Source organism: Phascolarctos cinereus, unplaced genomic scaffold, assembly GCF_003287225.1.
Source record: "Phascolarctos cinereus isolate Bilbo 61053 unplaced genomic scaffold, phaCin_HiC Scaffold_2;HRSCAF=192, whole genome shotgun sequence".
Classification (NCBI taxonomy): Eukaryota; Metazoa; Chordata; class Mammalia; order Diprotodontia; family Phascolarctidae; genus Phascolarctos; species Phascolarctos cinereus.
Genome location: NW_027555625.1, coordinates 297,974,963 through 297,990,771, shown reverse-complemented (window position 1 = coordinate 297,990,771; position 15,809 = coordinate 297,974,963). Strand labels below are relative to the sequence as shown.

Here is a 15,809-nt window from a genome sequence, read left to right as displayed (position 1 = left end):
ATTGTGAATCCAGCAGGGACTGAGCCTAATCCTGTGTCCTTTGGAGAGAGCAGGAACAGGAGTCAACCAGCAGCTATATTGCTCTGAACCCAAAGCTAGACTGTAGCTCCAGCTTGGAATATTTGGAATGTATGTAAGTATGTAAGGTGACTTATGGATATGTTTCACTTCAAGAAATGGTCAAGGATCCATTTCAGATGCAGATGTACTGGTTAGGGAGCAGGAAACAATAGTGATCCTTGAAAGGAGTCATGGGTTTAGTCCACAGACCTATCCTGAACCCTACATCTGAAGAATAAGGAAAAGGATCCTTAGACCAACAGGAAGCCTACAGTTCTGTCACTCTGAATCTGTAGTACCTTCTAGTTCATTGACAGGGGCTGAGGTCAGCAGCAGTCTACTGGAGCTCTAATCAGAGTTAAGCTAAGAGCTATGTTGCCCTCACCCAGACTGATATCAGGAGTTTGCAAAGTTCAAACCAAGTAGGAAGTGATCAGATTTTGTACTAGGTCAGACAATAAGGGTAGAATAAATGTTTGTACATTCCTGGTCTGAGATGTCCCTGAGAATCTTTGAAGAACATTATACTTAACAGCAAGAAAAAGTATGAACAAGACCCTAGAGAATACAAACCAGGCCCCAATATTCCTGCAGAAGTGTACAGATTCTCAACCTAATACAAAGACCCAATTTGAGAAGTAAGGCTGGGAGAATGAGTAAAGGAAAAAAAAAAGATTTCCACAGTAAGGAGCTATTATTGTGTCAGGGATGCCCAACACACAAACCCAGAAGAAGAGAATGACTTCAAAACATCTATAAGCTGGGGCAGTTAGGTGGCTCAGTGGATAGAGCACCAGCCCTGAAGTCAGGAGGACCTGAGTTCAAATCTGGCCTCAGACCAAACACTTGACACCTATTAGCTGTGTGACTCTGGGCACGTCACTTAACCCCAATTGCCTTAAAAAAAAATCTACAAGCAAAAGCCTCAAAGAAAAACACATTTTGGCCACAAGGTCAACTAGAATTCCTGAAAAAAAATGAAGCAAGAATTTAAAAAAAAAGAATTAAAAAAATATATTATTAAAGTCCAAGTGCTATAAAAAGAGAAGAAAATTTAAGGAATTTCACATAAAAAACAATTGACATGGAAAAGAGATCAAGGAGAGATAATTTAAGATTCACTGGACTACTTGACAGCCAGGACCAAAAAAAGAGCCTGGATATTCTATTTCAAGAAATCATGAAAGAAAAATTTTATTAGAATCAGAGGGCAAAGTTAAAATAGCAAGAATCTGCTGCTTACCTATCAAAAAGAGAAATCCTCCAGGAATATCGTAGCCATGATCTGTAGCTTCCAGATTAAAAGATAAATGTTGCCAGAAGTCAGAAAGAAAGAATTCAAGTGCTAAGGGAATATAGTCAAAAATCACACTTAATTTAGCAGCAACCATTCTAAAGTATCAGAGAGCTTAGGATATAATATTGCCCAAAAATATAGGCTTACTCAACAAATAATATACCCAACAAAACAGCATAATCCTACAAAATGGATCTTTAATGAAGTAGAGTACTTACAAGCATACCAGATGAAAAGACCAGAGCTGAGTAGAAACTTTGAGATACAAACACAGTAGTCAATAGAAACAGAAAAAGGTAAATATGAGTGAGCAAGTGGGAGTGACAAAGTGATTGCGTTCTAATAGAGGGAGATGACACAGCTTCAAAATCCTAAAGTCATTAAGAGATTATAGAGAGAGTTCTCATCTGGGAGTAGTTTTGTTATGTTTTTGTGCTTTTTGAAGAAGAAAGGAAAGATATAGACAATAGAATACATTCAGGAAGAAAAGGAGTAGAAAGATGAAGAGGAAACTTATTATCTCAAACAAGGGTATGCAGGTAGAAGACAGTACAAACAAGGAGGAAAGGGTGAGAAGATTGGGCATGACTTGAATATTACTTTCATCTGAACCAGCACAGAAGGGTAGAACACACACACACACACACACACACACACACACACACACACACACACAGACTTGGTGTAGAAATGTATTCTATTTAAAAAGAAAACAAGAAGGAAGAGAGAATAAAAGAGAAGCATTAGTCATAAGCAAAATCTAACCTCAGAGGGTGGATTGTGAAAAGTAGTTTAAAAGGCAAGAATGACAGAGTCAGAAGCTGTGATTGGGGTGTGGACAAGGGGAAGAGGATCAGGGCAGGGGAAGCAGATTGCATCAAACCTAGACCACTGGTATTAAGCTTCCCTCCTAATAACTTCTTTTTTTTAAAGGGATGGGGGTAGAGCAAAGAAAAAAATTATAAGAGCTTAAGATAGCAGGAAATACATAATTAACGTTAATAACTGTAAATGTGAATGGGATGAACTCACCCATGAAACAGAAGTGGATAGCAGAGCAGAATCCAACAGTATACTGTTTATAAGCAAAATACTTCAGCTGAATTTAAAAAAGCAGGAATCTCAGACTCCTGATCTCAAACAAGACAACAGCAAAAATGTACTTAAGTAAAAGAGATAACCAGGAAAACTATATTATACAGAAAATGATTATAGATAATGAATTAAGGTCAACACATTGTAGACAATAAAACTGTAATGGTACAAACACACACAAAAAATAACCCAAAAAATAAATTAAGGACCTGAACAGAATTTTAGAAAAGGTAAATATGGCAGATCTCTGGCAATTATTTAATTAAAAGTATATTTGTAAAGTATACAAATATCGCAGCTATACATGGCACCTTTACAAAAACTGACTTACATATAAAGACATAAAAACCTCACAAACAAATGCAGAAAAGCAAACAATATTCTACTCAATAAAGAGCCACTGAAGAAAAGATTAAGATTAATTGGAGTCTAAAAAATTTAACCCCAAAGAATTGGTGGATCAAAGAAAAAAGAATCATAGAAAAATACATAATTTCATTAAAGGCAATATCAATAATGAGACAACATGCCAAAATGTGTGGGATGTAGCCAAAGCAGTTTTTAAAGGAGAGATTCTTACACTTTTAAATGTAAAAGACTCTCCAGAATAGTTTTAATGCATAAAATAGACTGTATAAGATTATGAATGAAGCCAGCTATATTGAAATATAGATATCAAAATATATGTTTTTTAAAAAGTTCAAAGATGCAAGTTTAAGAACCCCTGCTTCAGGGGAAATTTTATATCTTTGAACACTTTCATCAATGAAAGAGAGAAAAAGAACAGTGAGGTGGACATGGTGGCTAAACAACAAACAAATAATGAGAAGCCAACAAGTCGGCAGACCCTAATTAAACACTAAAATAGAAATTCTGAAAATCAGAGATTAAAAAAAATTGGAAGCAGAAATTTTAAGGATCGCTAAAATGATTAAACCATTAGCTAGTTGAATTTCAAAAAAGAAGAAAACAAAATTACATGTATCACAGATGTTGAAATGGGTAATTTTAATTATATAATATATAAAAGGGTTTTTCACAAATAGAATCAATATAGCTAAAATTAGAATGGAAACAAATTGAAAAAAAGTCTTGATATCAAATTTCACTGTTAAAGATCTCATTTCCAAAATAAATAAAGAATTTATTCAATATAGGAGCCATTTCCCAATTGATATGATAAATAACTGATAAATTGAGAAATCAATTGATAAATAAACAAAAGATGTAAAAAGGCAGTTTTCAAAGGAAAACATTTAAGCTATCAATAACCATAAGAAAAAATACTCCAAATTACTAAAATTTGAAAAATACAAATTAAAGCAACTCTTAGGGTCCAAAATCATCAGATTGGCAAAACTGACCAAAAACAAAAAAAAAGGGGGGGGGAATGAAAAATATTGGAGAATGAGTAATATTGGAAGGGCTACAGGAAAACAGGCACATTGATACTGTAGGTAGAACTGTGAATTTGTCCTGCCATTTTGGAAAGCAATTTAGGACCATGCTACAAACATCACTGAATGTGCATACCCTTTGACTCATGGATACCACTAGTAGTTCTGTACCCTAAAGAAATTAAATTAATTAGTTTATTATTAGTTTTCAACATTAATTTCCATAAGCTTTTGAATTTTTAATTTTCTCCCCCCTCCCTTCGCACTTCTGTCCCCAAGACAGTGTGCAATCTGATATAGGTTCCACATATACATTCCTATTAAACATATTTTCACATTAGTCATGTTGTAAAGAAGAATTAGAACCAATAAGAAGAATCACAAGAAAGAAGAAACAAAAGAAAACAGAAGGAAAAAAAATAAGAACAAATAGTATGCTTTGATCTTCATTCAAACTCCATAGTTCTTTCTCTGGATGTGGATAGTATTTTCCATCATGAGACTTTTGGAGATGTCTTAGATCCTTGCATTGCTGAGAAGAGCTAAGTCTATCAAAGTTTGTCATCGCACAACGTGGCTGTTACTGTGTACAGCATTCTCCTAGTTCTGCTCACTTCCATCAGCATTTCCTATAAGTCCTTCCAGGTTTTTCTCAAGTCCATTTGCTCATTATTTCTTATAGCACAATAGTATTCCATTACGTTCATATACCGCACCTTGTTCAGTCAATCTGCAATTGAAGGGCATCCCCTCAATTTCCAATTCTTTGCCACCATAGAAAGAGCTGCTATAAATATTTTTGTACATGTGGGTCCTTTTCCCATTTTTTTTTTGCTGTCTTTGGGATACAGCCCTAGAAGTGCTATTGTTGTGTCAAAGGGTATGCATGTTTTTATAGCCCTTTGGGCATAGTTCCAAATTGCTCTCCAAAATGGTTGGATCAATTCACATCTCCACCAACACTGCATTAGTGTTCCAATTTTCCCAAATCTTCTCCAACATTTATTATTTTCTTGTTTTGTCATGTTAGCCAATCTGATATGTGTGATGTGAGTACCCTAAAGAAATTAAAGAAAGGAAAAGGACCCATATATACAAAGATATTTATCGCAGTTCTTTTTCTGATGGCAAAAAACTAAGACAGTGCTCATGAGTTGAGGAATAGCTGAACAAATTATTGTATATGAATATAGTGGAATTCTATTGTATTATAAGAAATTAAGGAAGAGGTGGTTTTGGAGAAACCTAGAAAGACTTGAATGAACTCTTACAGGGTTAGATTGATTTTGTTTAAGCAAAATTTTTCAATTTTATTTTCTTGAAATTGTCTGTTTTTTCTTTTGTGATCACCCTGTCTCTTTCCAAAATGGCAGGATAAGTGGTTAAACATTCTTTCTCTAGCTATGATTATCTATATTGTGATTTCCAGGAAAAGGTATAGAAGTCTACAAAGTACATTATTTGGTGTTTTATTTTTAGAAAATCAAAACAAAAACTTTTGGAGAGTGTCATGTCATAGGTATAGAGTCTGCCTAATCTCCTACATAATTGGCAAATTCTTAGAGTATGTGTGTACATATATATGCACACATATATGTTTTAAAAATATGTATTCAGTGTTCAGAATAAGAATCTTAAAAACACTGCAAGATTTTGAATATTCAAGAAATGATTTGATCTTGTTAAAAATAACTGAATCATGCAATCTCATGAGATGATAGGGGCTTTAGAGGTCATCTAGTTTCTTTTTTATTATTAAATTTTATTTTTAATTTATGGAATAAAACAAGCATTTCCATAACATAGTACAATGTAAAAAGATGATTGCACATGAAACTGCAGATATACTATGTACAATTTGCTATTCCTTTCAAATATACAACAAAATTATCATGTAAATTTCTTTTTTTTTCTTCTCTCCCCCTTCTTCTCACCCGTAGTCTCAATGCATCCTGGTCAATAATCCCCTTTTTTGGAGATAACTGTCGTATCCTACCCACGAAGTCTTCTTTTCACCTCCTGGTTTTGAGTCCCCTCTCCATACCACTTGCCCTGTTCTGAATACATTCAATTTTTTAATATTCCCAAATTTTGATGCCCAGAATTGGGCACTGTACTTACTTCAAATGATGTCTGAGTTGTATGACAAGTGTACAAAGGACTCCTTTGTTATGAACACTTCTGTTAACATAGCCTATTGTTCATTTTATTGTACACCTTAAGACAGAAAATAGAATAATGCATTTCAGAGAGACTTAGCACCAAAATTTATGAAGTAAGGGATGTTTTCAATATTCTGTTACGAGAAAAATTAAAATAACCAGAAATGCTCATTTCTTCCTTTCCCAACCCCTTATGGTTCTCAAAATATTTTGGTTGATCTAGGTTTTAGGTAAATGATGTTTTGAGCAATTATTTAGAAATTTTCATCTAAGAACCAGGAACCATCCAAGAATGTCAGTATCCGTAAGATCCATTTTTTCCACATGATTATTTCAGATTTTATTAAATCATCTAAAAGTAACCTATTTTTTAACCTTGTGTCCCTAAATTTATCTTAATAGTGAATGATCATAGGTGTTTTTTTTTAAGGCGATTATGGACCTTTGAAGGCCTTGAAGTATGTCTGTATTCTTACTATTACATCTTTCAGCCTCAGATTGAAGGGTGAGCAATACAAGCATTTCTCAAAGTAATAACCCAAGTCTGCAATGATTCGATCATTTCTAACTGTCTTTTACATGTAGGGGAATTTTATACCTGTTAAAGGATTAGAAGAAGAGGAATCAACTACTCTGTGTTCTGCTCTGAAACTGTTGTAGACGATGATGTAAATTAGGCTGTAATTTACTTTCAGTAGTGTAAAGAAGAAAAAAAATCACTTTGCCTGAAGTGTATGCATCTTTCTTAAGGGTGTACCCAGATTTTAATTATCTAAATGTAAATACTTAACGAATTTTACTTAGAGTAATGAGCTAAAGTGCACACTACATAAATGAGATGTTCTAATTAATCATGTATGAACTACTGGTTTAAAGAAAAGCTATGTGAATTCTGTGAATGTTGGGCTATTGCCAAATTGCTAATCAGCATTTGCATTCATAGATGGTTCACACTTAATAAGTTGTGAAACATTCAGCAAATGTTGTAGGAAATTATGAGTTTTTAGATGCAGAAACTTTTTGCTTTTAATCCTCTCCCCTCCTTTCACCCCTCCTCCTTCACCTTATCTATGGTATTCAAACTACTGCTTAGAAAACTTATGCTGGCAACCAGTTCTGTAGAGATTAACACAGAGAGAAAAGTCAAGTGAGTTAATATCCCAAGTGTCATTCACATGGAAGGTTTGAATGAGTCTTTTACCAAAACACTTGCCCTGTCGTTATTGTATGATTTACCTTAGTGTGAATCAAATTGGTAAGAATCCTTTGTTGCTTCATGAGCAGCACTGATATCCTTCCAGACATTGGCAATAAATTGTTTTCTAACAAATGCCTTGAAAGTAAATCAATCTGTAGCCCAAATGGATTCTGTTCTTTCTAGGTAAAAGTGTCCAATCCAACCTCCCCAAAAATGACAGTAGAAGGCCAATATTACCGTTATGATATCTTAAACTTTTATATTACTTTAAGATTTAAAAAATGCTTTACTTCAAACAACCCAGTGAGTGTGGGTAGTGTAAGTATTATTGACCTCATTAGAAGATAGAAGAGAAAGAAAATTAAAGGAGACTCAGAAAAGTGAAACAACTTGCCCTAGGCTACACGGATAACCATAGTGTGTCTTGTTTATTTTTAAAAATGCATTATCATTATACTAAATTGTATACATATATGTATATAATGTGTGTATTATATATGTGTGTATATATAGACATGTGTGTCTATATACATACACATATAGTGCTAATTAACCAGCTATGTTGACATCTACTAGCTATATTACTATGGGCTATATTACTATAAATTACTATATTGCTATTAAACTCAGTGAGTTGCTGATCTGAATTTGTGGATAGAATTTGGAAGTATTCTTTTCTTCTAGGAGTGTCCTACATTGATGAGATTGTAGGTCTTTACCAAACTAAAAAAAAAAATTAAATGTGTCAAGCTAACATGGGACAGGTAAATCTTCAACCAAATAAATAAATAGATAAATCTTCAACCAAACCCTCCAGATTTGAAAGATTTGAATCAGATAGGAAGAGCAAGGCAAAGACAAAACACTATTTTACCTTCCTTTAAAAAGATCAGAGCCAGGATTAACTTAACTTTAACATAACTTTAAGGTCAGTACTTTTTTCACTACATAATGCTATAGGTCATTTCATAAATGTAAGAACTTGGGTTTTCTTTTGAAATCAATGTATTTTATAATGATAACAGTAGACAAATCTGTTCTTAGGCCTAAGAGAAATTTGTTTTCATAGTTGCACTTTTGATCCCTGAAGTAGACAGCAATCTAATTTGAAGAGAGATAAGGCATAATTTAATAAGATTTGGGACAACTGTCAGCTCTTGCTTAAGGGAAGTCCAATAATAATAATAATAATAATAATGATAATTCACATTTACCAGTACTATAAGGTTTATAAAGGAGTTTTCTCACAGTAACTCTATGAGGAATGTAGTTTAAGTATTGCTACCCCTATTTTGTAGATGAACTTTAGTTAGTGTCAAAGAGGTTAAGCCTTTCTAGAGTCACACAGCTATATCAGAACACAGGACTTGAACCTAGTTAGTCAGTTAACATTTATTAAATGCTTATCATGTGCCAGGTACTGTGCTTAGTGCTAGGGATACAAATATGAAGAAGAAAGACTGTTCTTGCCCTCAAGGGGTTTATAATCTAACGGGGGAAGACAATACACAAAAGGAGTTGATAAGTAGGAGAAGAGGAAGAAAGATTGAGAGGTCCAAAGGAGTGCAGCTAGATGGGAAATGAAGAAATGATGGACCTGGGTCACCTTCTTAAAAGGAAGTTTTGGAGCTCATTGCCTCAACTTTTAGTCAGAGGGGAAGAGAAATACTAATGAGGCGTGCCTATCAAGGTTGATTCCATCTTGCAGGATGAATGAGGTTCCTGGGGGCATGATGGAAAAGTCCAAAAGAGTGCAGCTAGGTAGGAGATAAAGAAGGTGCCCCCTCCTAAAATGGAGGTTTTGGACCTTCTGTATTTTCTGACTGTAATCACATTGATCATTTTCCTTTGTCACATTGCCTTTTATGTCAATTATCTTTACATAGAAGTCAGTTCTCTTAGCTCTGCATCAGCCTATTAATAATGCAGTATTGAGAAACTTGGATTTGTGTTCTTTTTTCTTCCCAACTTATGAGTAGAAAACAGACTTCTAGTTTTAGAGTTGCAAGTTTCTTAGTTCTTTGCTGTACAGGAACCTACAGGTCCTTTGCTGTATAGGAACCTAGGGTATCCTCTCCCAGGCTAGTTAGAGGGAAATAAATATCTTAGTGACCAGGATGGTGAGTACATTCAGTATTATGCCATATAATGAGCAATTGAAAGAACAATAGAAAATAAAACTTGGAGAGGAATATGGTGGTTGTCTTTAACAACATAAAATGCTGTCATTTTCAAGAAGCATTTAGACTTGTTTTGCTAACAGCAATTTAGATTTGATATAAGTAAAATTTTTCTAGCAATTATAGCTGTCCAGAGGTAGAATGGACTGTCTCAGAACATAGTGCTTTCCTTTTCAGTGGAAGTCTTCCAAATGTAAGCTAGATGATCTCTTAGCATGTGTCTTAGAGAAGGAATTCTGCTCAGGTGCTGGTTGAACTAGATTTCTGAGGTCTTTCAGCTCTGAGATTCTGTGATTCTTCCATGAAGATGTAGTTCTGAAGGTTCCTTTAATGAATTTAATCTTTTCTTTTACCTGATGTCGAAAATGTTATCAGTCAAGAATCAGTATTTATTGGTTACCTACCATGGGCCTAGAACTGTACTAGATACTTTGAGGGTACCAAAGAAATGTGTGCAGTGGTCCCTGCCCACAAGGAATTTGTAGTCTACTAGGGAGACAAAATATATGTCTAATCCAATACTTCAAGGAACCGTGACTTTATTAGTATAAGTGCTCTCTCTAACAAAGGAGAGCACAATTCCTTTATGCCTTTATAAATGATCTTTGTGAGTTATTATGTCTAGGACAATTCATCCTCTGATTAGCTTCTCCACATTTGTCTTAACTAGTCCTTAGACAGTGTCTGTGAAAAGGCCCATCTTTAACGTCTTTCTAGCTGAGGTAGAACCTATTATAGCTTCTACTTAACTGGCATAGCCCTTTATGCCAGAGGCTTACCTCCATGCCAAAGTGAACACCAGAGAAAGACTGTAGCAGAACAGAATATAAGCATCTGAAAGAATTTGTAAACAAGACAATATGTAATGGTAAATATTTAAATATGGGAGAGCTACCATTACATGTTATGAGTAAACAATGTAAAATATTTTGATAGGAAGTGCAAACATCATTATAACTTTAAAATGTGTTTTGCCTTGCAACAAACCATTTATTAAACTCTTACTGTGTGCCAAGAACCATGAGATTCAGGGATACAAAGACAAAAATGAAGCAATCCTTGTCCTCAAGATGTTTATATTCTGTTAGAGGAGATACCTCTTACATATAGTATAGACCCCTAAAATATACAAGATAAATATAACATAATTTTTTCAGAGGAAGAAATTAAAAGTCTTGAGGATCAGGAAAGACATTATCTAGAAGGTGGCACTTGAGCTGTGAGCTTTGATGGAAACTAGGGATTCTAAAAGGAAAAAGTGAGGCAGAAAATTTACTTCAGGCATGGAGGAGAGTCTGTATAAAGGCATGGAGATGTGACAGTGCACGTCCTATGTAAGAAATAGCAAGAAGTTCAGCATGACTGAATGGTAAGTGCAAGAAGGTGAATAATAGGCTATAAATCTGGAAAGGCAGGTTGCAGTCAGATTGTGGAGGACTTCTTTAAATGTCAGACAGAGGAGGTTGTATTTGATGCTGGAGTTCATAGGGAAATACTGGAGTTTATTGAGCTAAAAAGTCATACAATTAAACCTTTGCTTAAGGAAAATCACTTTAGCAGGTGTGTGGTGGAAAGATTGGAGAAGAGAAGGGAAGATATGAGGCAGGGGGAATCAATTAGGAGGCTATTTTAGTAGGCCAGGTGAGAGATAATATAGATCTGAACTAGAGCGATATTCGTGTGAATAGAAAGAAGGGGACAGATTTGGGGGATGTTGTAGAGGTAGACCTGACAAGGTTTTGCAACTGGTGGCTATTTGGGGTGAGGGAGAGTTATGAATTTTTGCAAAGTTGGGTGTCTGGAAGACTGATAGTATCCTCAATAGAAGCAGGAAAAATTGGAAGAAGGGGTATTTTGGGGGGTAAAGGTAAAGAGTTCTGCTTTGTACTTATTGAGTTTGCAAATTTAGTATACTAGTTTGGAAGGGGCGTAATCTCTGCTAGAATTATCCATACATTGAGACAGTGCTCTCCCCTCCCCTTCATGACTTTATGATTGTAGTTCCAAGAGACATTATTTAAGAAAGGGAATAGGATCTTTTTTTTTTTTTGAAAGTCATAGTCACAAGATTGTAGAGTTGTAATGCCCTTTGGAGAAACTAGATGAGTAAAAAGAGAGAAGGATTGAAATTGTATTTGTAAACCACAGAGTTTGCGACAACTCTGATGCTTGATCCCCTGTTAAACCAAGACAAACTACATATACCATCCCCTTTAGCTTCTCCATCTGTCTCTTTGGAGGTTATACTACCACCAATATGTCCTTGAACTTATCCTACAGGGATATCATTGGACTTTCAGTTAACTGAATTGGAAAGTAGCATGGTATATAGCAGACCTGGACTTTAATCCTGATTGGCACTATTTCACTGTTTGACATTGAGCAAGTTACTTCCTCTATCTGGGCCTCATTTTTCTGTGAAAGAGGAAATTGGATGACTAGATAATCTTAGAATTAATTTCTTTTCTAGCTCTAAAAGTTTCTCTTATACTACTAAGCATTGAGGTCCTTCATGATTAGACCCCAATTTATGTTTTTAACCTTATTTCCCATTGCACGAGGGAGAAAATGTAGACCTGGATTTGAATCTAAGCCCTGCTATTTCTACCTGTGTGACTTTACCAAGGCATTTCACCTCTGTGGGCCTACATTTCCTTTTCTGTGAAATGAAAGGATTGAAGTAGGTCATCTTTAAAGTCCCTTCCAGTTCAAAATCGTATAAACCATATGTTTCAGCTAAACTAGACTATTTACAATTCCCTGAAAATACTATTTTCTTCTCTGCCTCAGTGCCTTTGCTTATGCTATTCTTCTAACTGGAATGTCCTTTCTTTTATCACTATTTGTCAAAGTCCTCTCCATTCTTTAAGGCCTGAGTCAAACGTGACCTCTTCCACCAAGCCTTTCCCAAACACCTTCTCCATTCCCCTACTAGCAGTTATCTCTCATACTTAATTCTCACAGTACTTTGTTTATAATTTTCTTATAGCACTTATCAGAGACTGTCTTAGTTCTGCTTGGTATGTATTTTGTTTATACCTATCTAGTTTCAATGTATTGCAGTCCTCTGAAGTCAGAGACTGTTTCATTTTTGTCTTTGTACCCCTAAACCCTTGCACAGTACCTGGTATACAGTGGGTACTATATACCTACAATTAATAAATGCTTTTAGATTTTGATTATATTATAGTTGATTGCTTACATATCTTGTCCACTAGACTTATAGCTCCTTGAGGAGAAGGTACTATGTCATATTCGTATATATACCATAATAGGCAGCCAGGATAAGACCTGGCATATAATAGGTAATCAAGTTAGTTGAATGATAAAACTATTAAAGTAATTAGTGATTTCTGTGTATTTATAGCTAAAAGTCTTAAATAGTCTGGTAAAAAGCATTTCCTTATGAGGCAAGTTAGTCTGCGGGACCTTTATTTTAAGCAGCCGCTATGTGCAAGGCTATGTGCTATGTCCTGGAAAGTACAATTTTCTTGCATGGTTCAGCTCATTGTAGCTACAACATAATTGCTTCCCCAGATGGCCCAGTTTGTTACCTCACAAATTGTAAAATTTCATTTTTATCTTATTATAATACTTTGAAAGAGCCATCAGTTCTTAGTGTAAGTTCTTCTGATGACACAAATCACAAACCTTCCACATCTTAATAGATGTTTAATTGCAATAGCTTTCTAACTGATCTTCCTGCAGCTTCTCTTTCCTCTCCAATCCATTCTCCACACTGCTGCCAAATTGATCTTCCTAAATGTACAGATTTGAGTATTTCACTTCCTTGCTCAATGGTTGCCATTTGGATATAATATAACTTCATTGTCTGGTACCTAAAGCCCTCCATGCCTATCTTTCTAGGATAATTACATATTACTTCAGCCAAACAACTTATTTTCTCTTCCTCATGCCTTTGCACAGCCTAAAATTCTGTCCCTTCTCATTGCTGCTTCTTGAAAACTCTATCTCCCTTCAAGGCTCAGCTCAATTCCTACTCCCTTTAAGTGACCTTTTCTGATTCTTTCAGTTTTTAGTTCCTTGCCCCAAAGTACTATGTTTACTTTGTATATCTCATATGTATTTTTCTATGAACAAGTTGTATAACCCTAGTAGAATACATGTTCTTTGAGGACATAGGCTGTGTGTGTGTATGTGTACGTATTTTAATCTATAGTGCTAGTGCAGCCCTTGACTCTTAATAGGTACTTAATCAGTGTTTGTTGAGTGATTGACTGAGTTGCTATGGACAAAAACATTTATTTCCTCATTGCTAGCTCTCTGTTGGTGAACTACTCCACATTTAGCTAGTGTGGTCTTCAGATGACAGACACATAGTTTGTTGCCAGGTCTAGAATCAAAGCCTTTTCTGTTTGGTAGAATCAACCAGATCACTGATGTAGTATTTGAGAGTTCAAGGTCATCCCCATACTGTGGTGAGGTACCAGAACAGAGTTTTGTGGAAGAAAAATACCATTGACTACTGCAAACTTGGTAGAAATTCAGCTGAAATGGTTTTGGGGTGTGAAAAGATAAAATATTAGTCTCTTAAAGGATTTTTCCTTCTACAGGCATGTAATGAATTCACTACACATGTGATGAACCTCCTCCGAGAGCAGAGTCGAACGCGTCCCATTTCTCCAAAAGAGATTGAGAGGATGGTAGGCATAATTCATCGGAAATTCAGTTCAATTCAGATGCAGCTCAAACAAAGTACTTGTGAAGCAGTCATGATTTTAAGATCAAGGTTCCTTGATGCCAGGTACGTATAACCATTAGTTTATTATGTACTTTGTTGTTGTCACCTGTTATGCACCAAATTCCTGACCGCGTGGCAGATGGAACTGAGTTTTGCTACAAGCCCTTTCCTACAAGGTGGTTGAGTGATCACCACAGGTGGCTACTTTGTCTTAGGAAGATATTTCACACGAAGGGGTTAGGTGGCATATCATTTCACCAGGTGTTATGTGAACAATATCCTAGAAATTGGTAGTATGTATGTTTAGGTAACTGTTCCCTGGCTCTACTACCCTATTCCCCCTGATTTATGCACCCTGCAGTATTCCTTCCTTGTTAATTTCACAAGGTCACCTTCTTTGCACATGTCACCAGCTAATTCTAATCTCACCATTTCAGGACTGTTACACAGTGTATCAAAAGAAGCCCTAAATAATCCTGAGCAGATAGTTATAGTTGTCTGAGAGTTGGCCAAACACTGAAAGTGAGCAAGAGAATTTTGAATTTAAAAATGCAACCAGTGGGGAAGTAGGATACCTTTCATCCCTTATCTGGTGAAGTCCCAGCTTATAATTTTGATATATGGTATATTCAGTAAGTCTCAATAAGGTGCTGCTGCTATGCATGTTTCATTCTTATGTCTTGTCTCCACTACCTGTTGACACTAATCCAAACAGACCATCAAGTCCCTGAGCTTTCCTACTTTATGGCTTCATCATACTGTAAAATTACTTCAGGCTTTGAAAATTTCATAGAAGCCCATGCTAAATTTTTTTTTTTAGAATAATAACTATTCTAGAACACTATTTTTTTAAAGCTTTATTTCATGGCAATTCTTTTTCCTACTCCTCTACCTTTCTAAAACCCTCTACTCCTACAAACTCATATTATTCCTACTAATCATAAGAAAGTAAGTTTTAACACCAAAATTGCCATTTTGGCTTTGGTCCTAGTTCTGGTACAAAACAAACAAACAAAAAGATGCTTTAAACACATCCTCTCCAACCCAAGCAAGAAAGTATTTTAATTTCTGGCAAATGAATGAAGACTTCATTTTTTAGTAAACTTAAAACAAAGTTCACATAAGTGAAAGCAGTAGATTTCCTAATTGGCAGTTATGTTTAACTGTCTTACCAGTCACAGTTTGCATTCTCGGGTATAATTTAAGACCATGGCCAAAATTAATCTCCGGAGATAGAGATATTTCAATTTTTTTTTCTCCCCTGTTGATATCTGACAGGAGTAATAATTCCCATCAGATTCTCTTACTGTTAAAGAAGGTGACTTTAGTTTCCTAAATTGAAAAACAAGTTTTGTGGCACTGTTTCTGCTGAAATTATTATTAACAATTTTTTAATGGACTTATGATTTCGTTGGTATAGAAACTTTCCAGTGAACAAATTCCTCTATCAGGTCAGATTGGTATCTTTTCTGCAATTTATAGTCTTAAAGATTTACCTGGGGGGTACTGAGAGTTTAAGTGACATGCTCATTATCACACAGCCAATTGTATTAGATACAGAACTTGAACTGAGAGTTTTCTAATTTGGAGGACAACTCTCTGCTATATCTCTCAAAATATAGTAATAATTATAAAAATTAATTTATATTATATTTGAGGGTTTGTAAGTCACTTTCCTCACAAAAAACTCTATGTTAATAGGTAGTAAATTATTATTA

The 15,809-nt window shown here is 35.2% G+C and overlaps 1 protein-coding gene across 1 annotated transcript in view; it reads left to right on the top strand.

Moving 5' to 3' along the window:
* PBX3 (PBX homeobox 3) overlaps positions 1-15,809 on the top strand; it is a 287,591-nt gene that overhangs the window by 216,249 nt on the left and 55,533 nt on the right. The window contains 1 exon segment of the mRNA XM_020967606.2: positions 13,964-14,154. Coding sequence (XP_020823265.1) covers positions 13,964-14,154 — 191 coding nt within the window.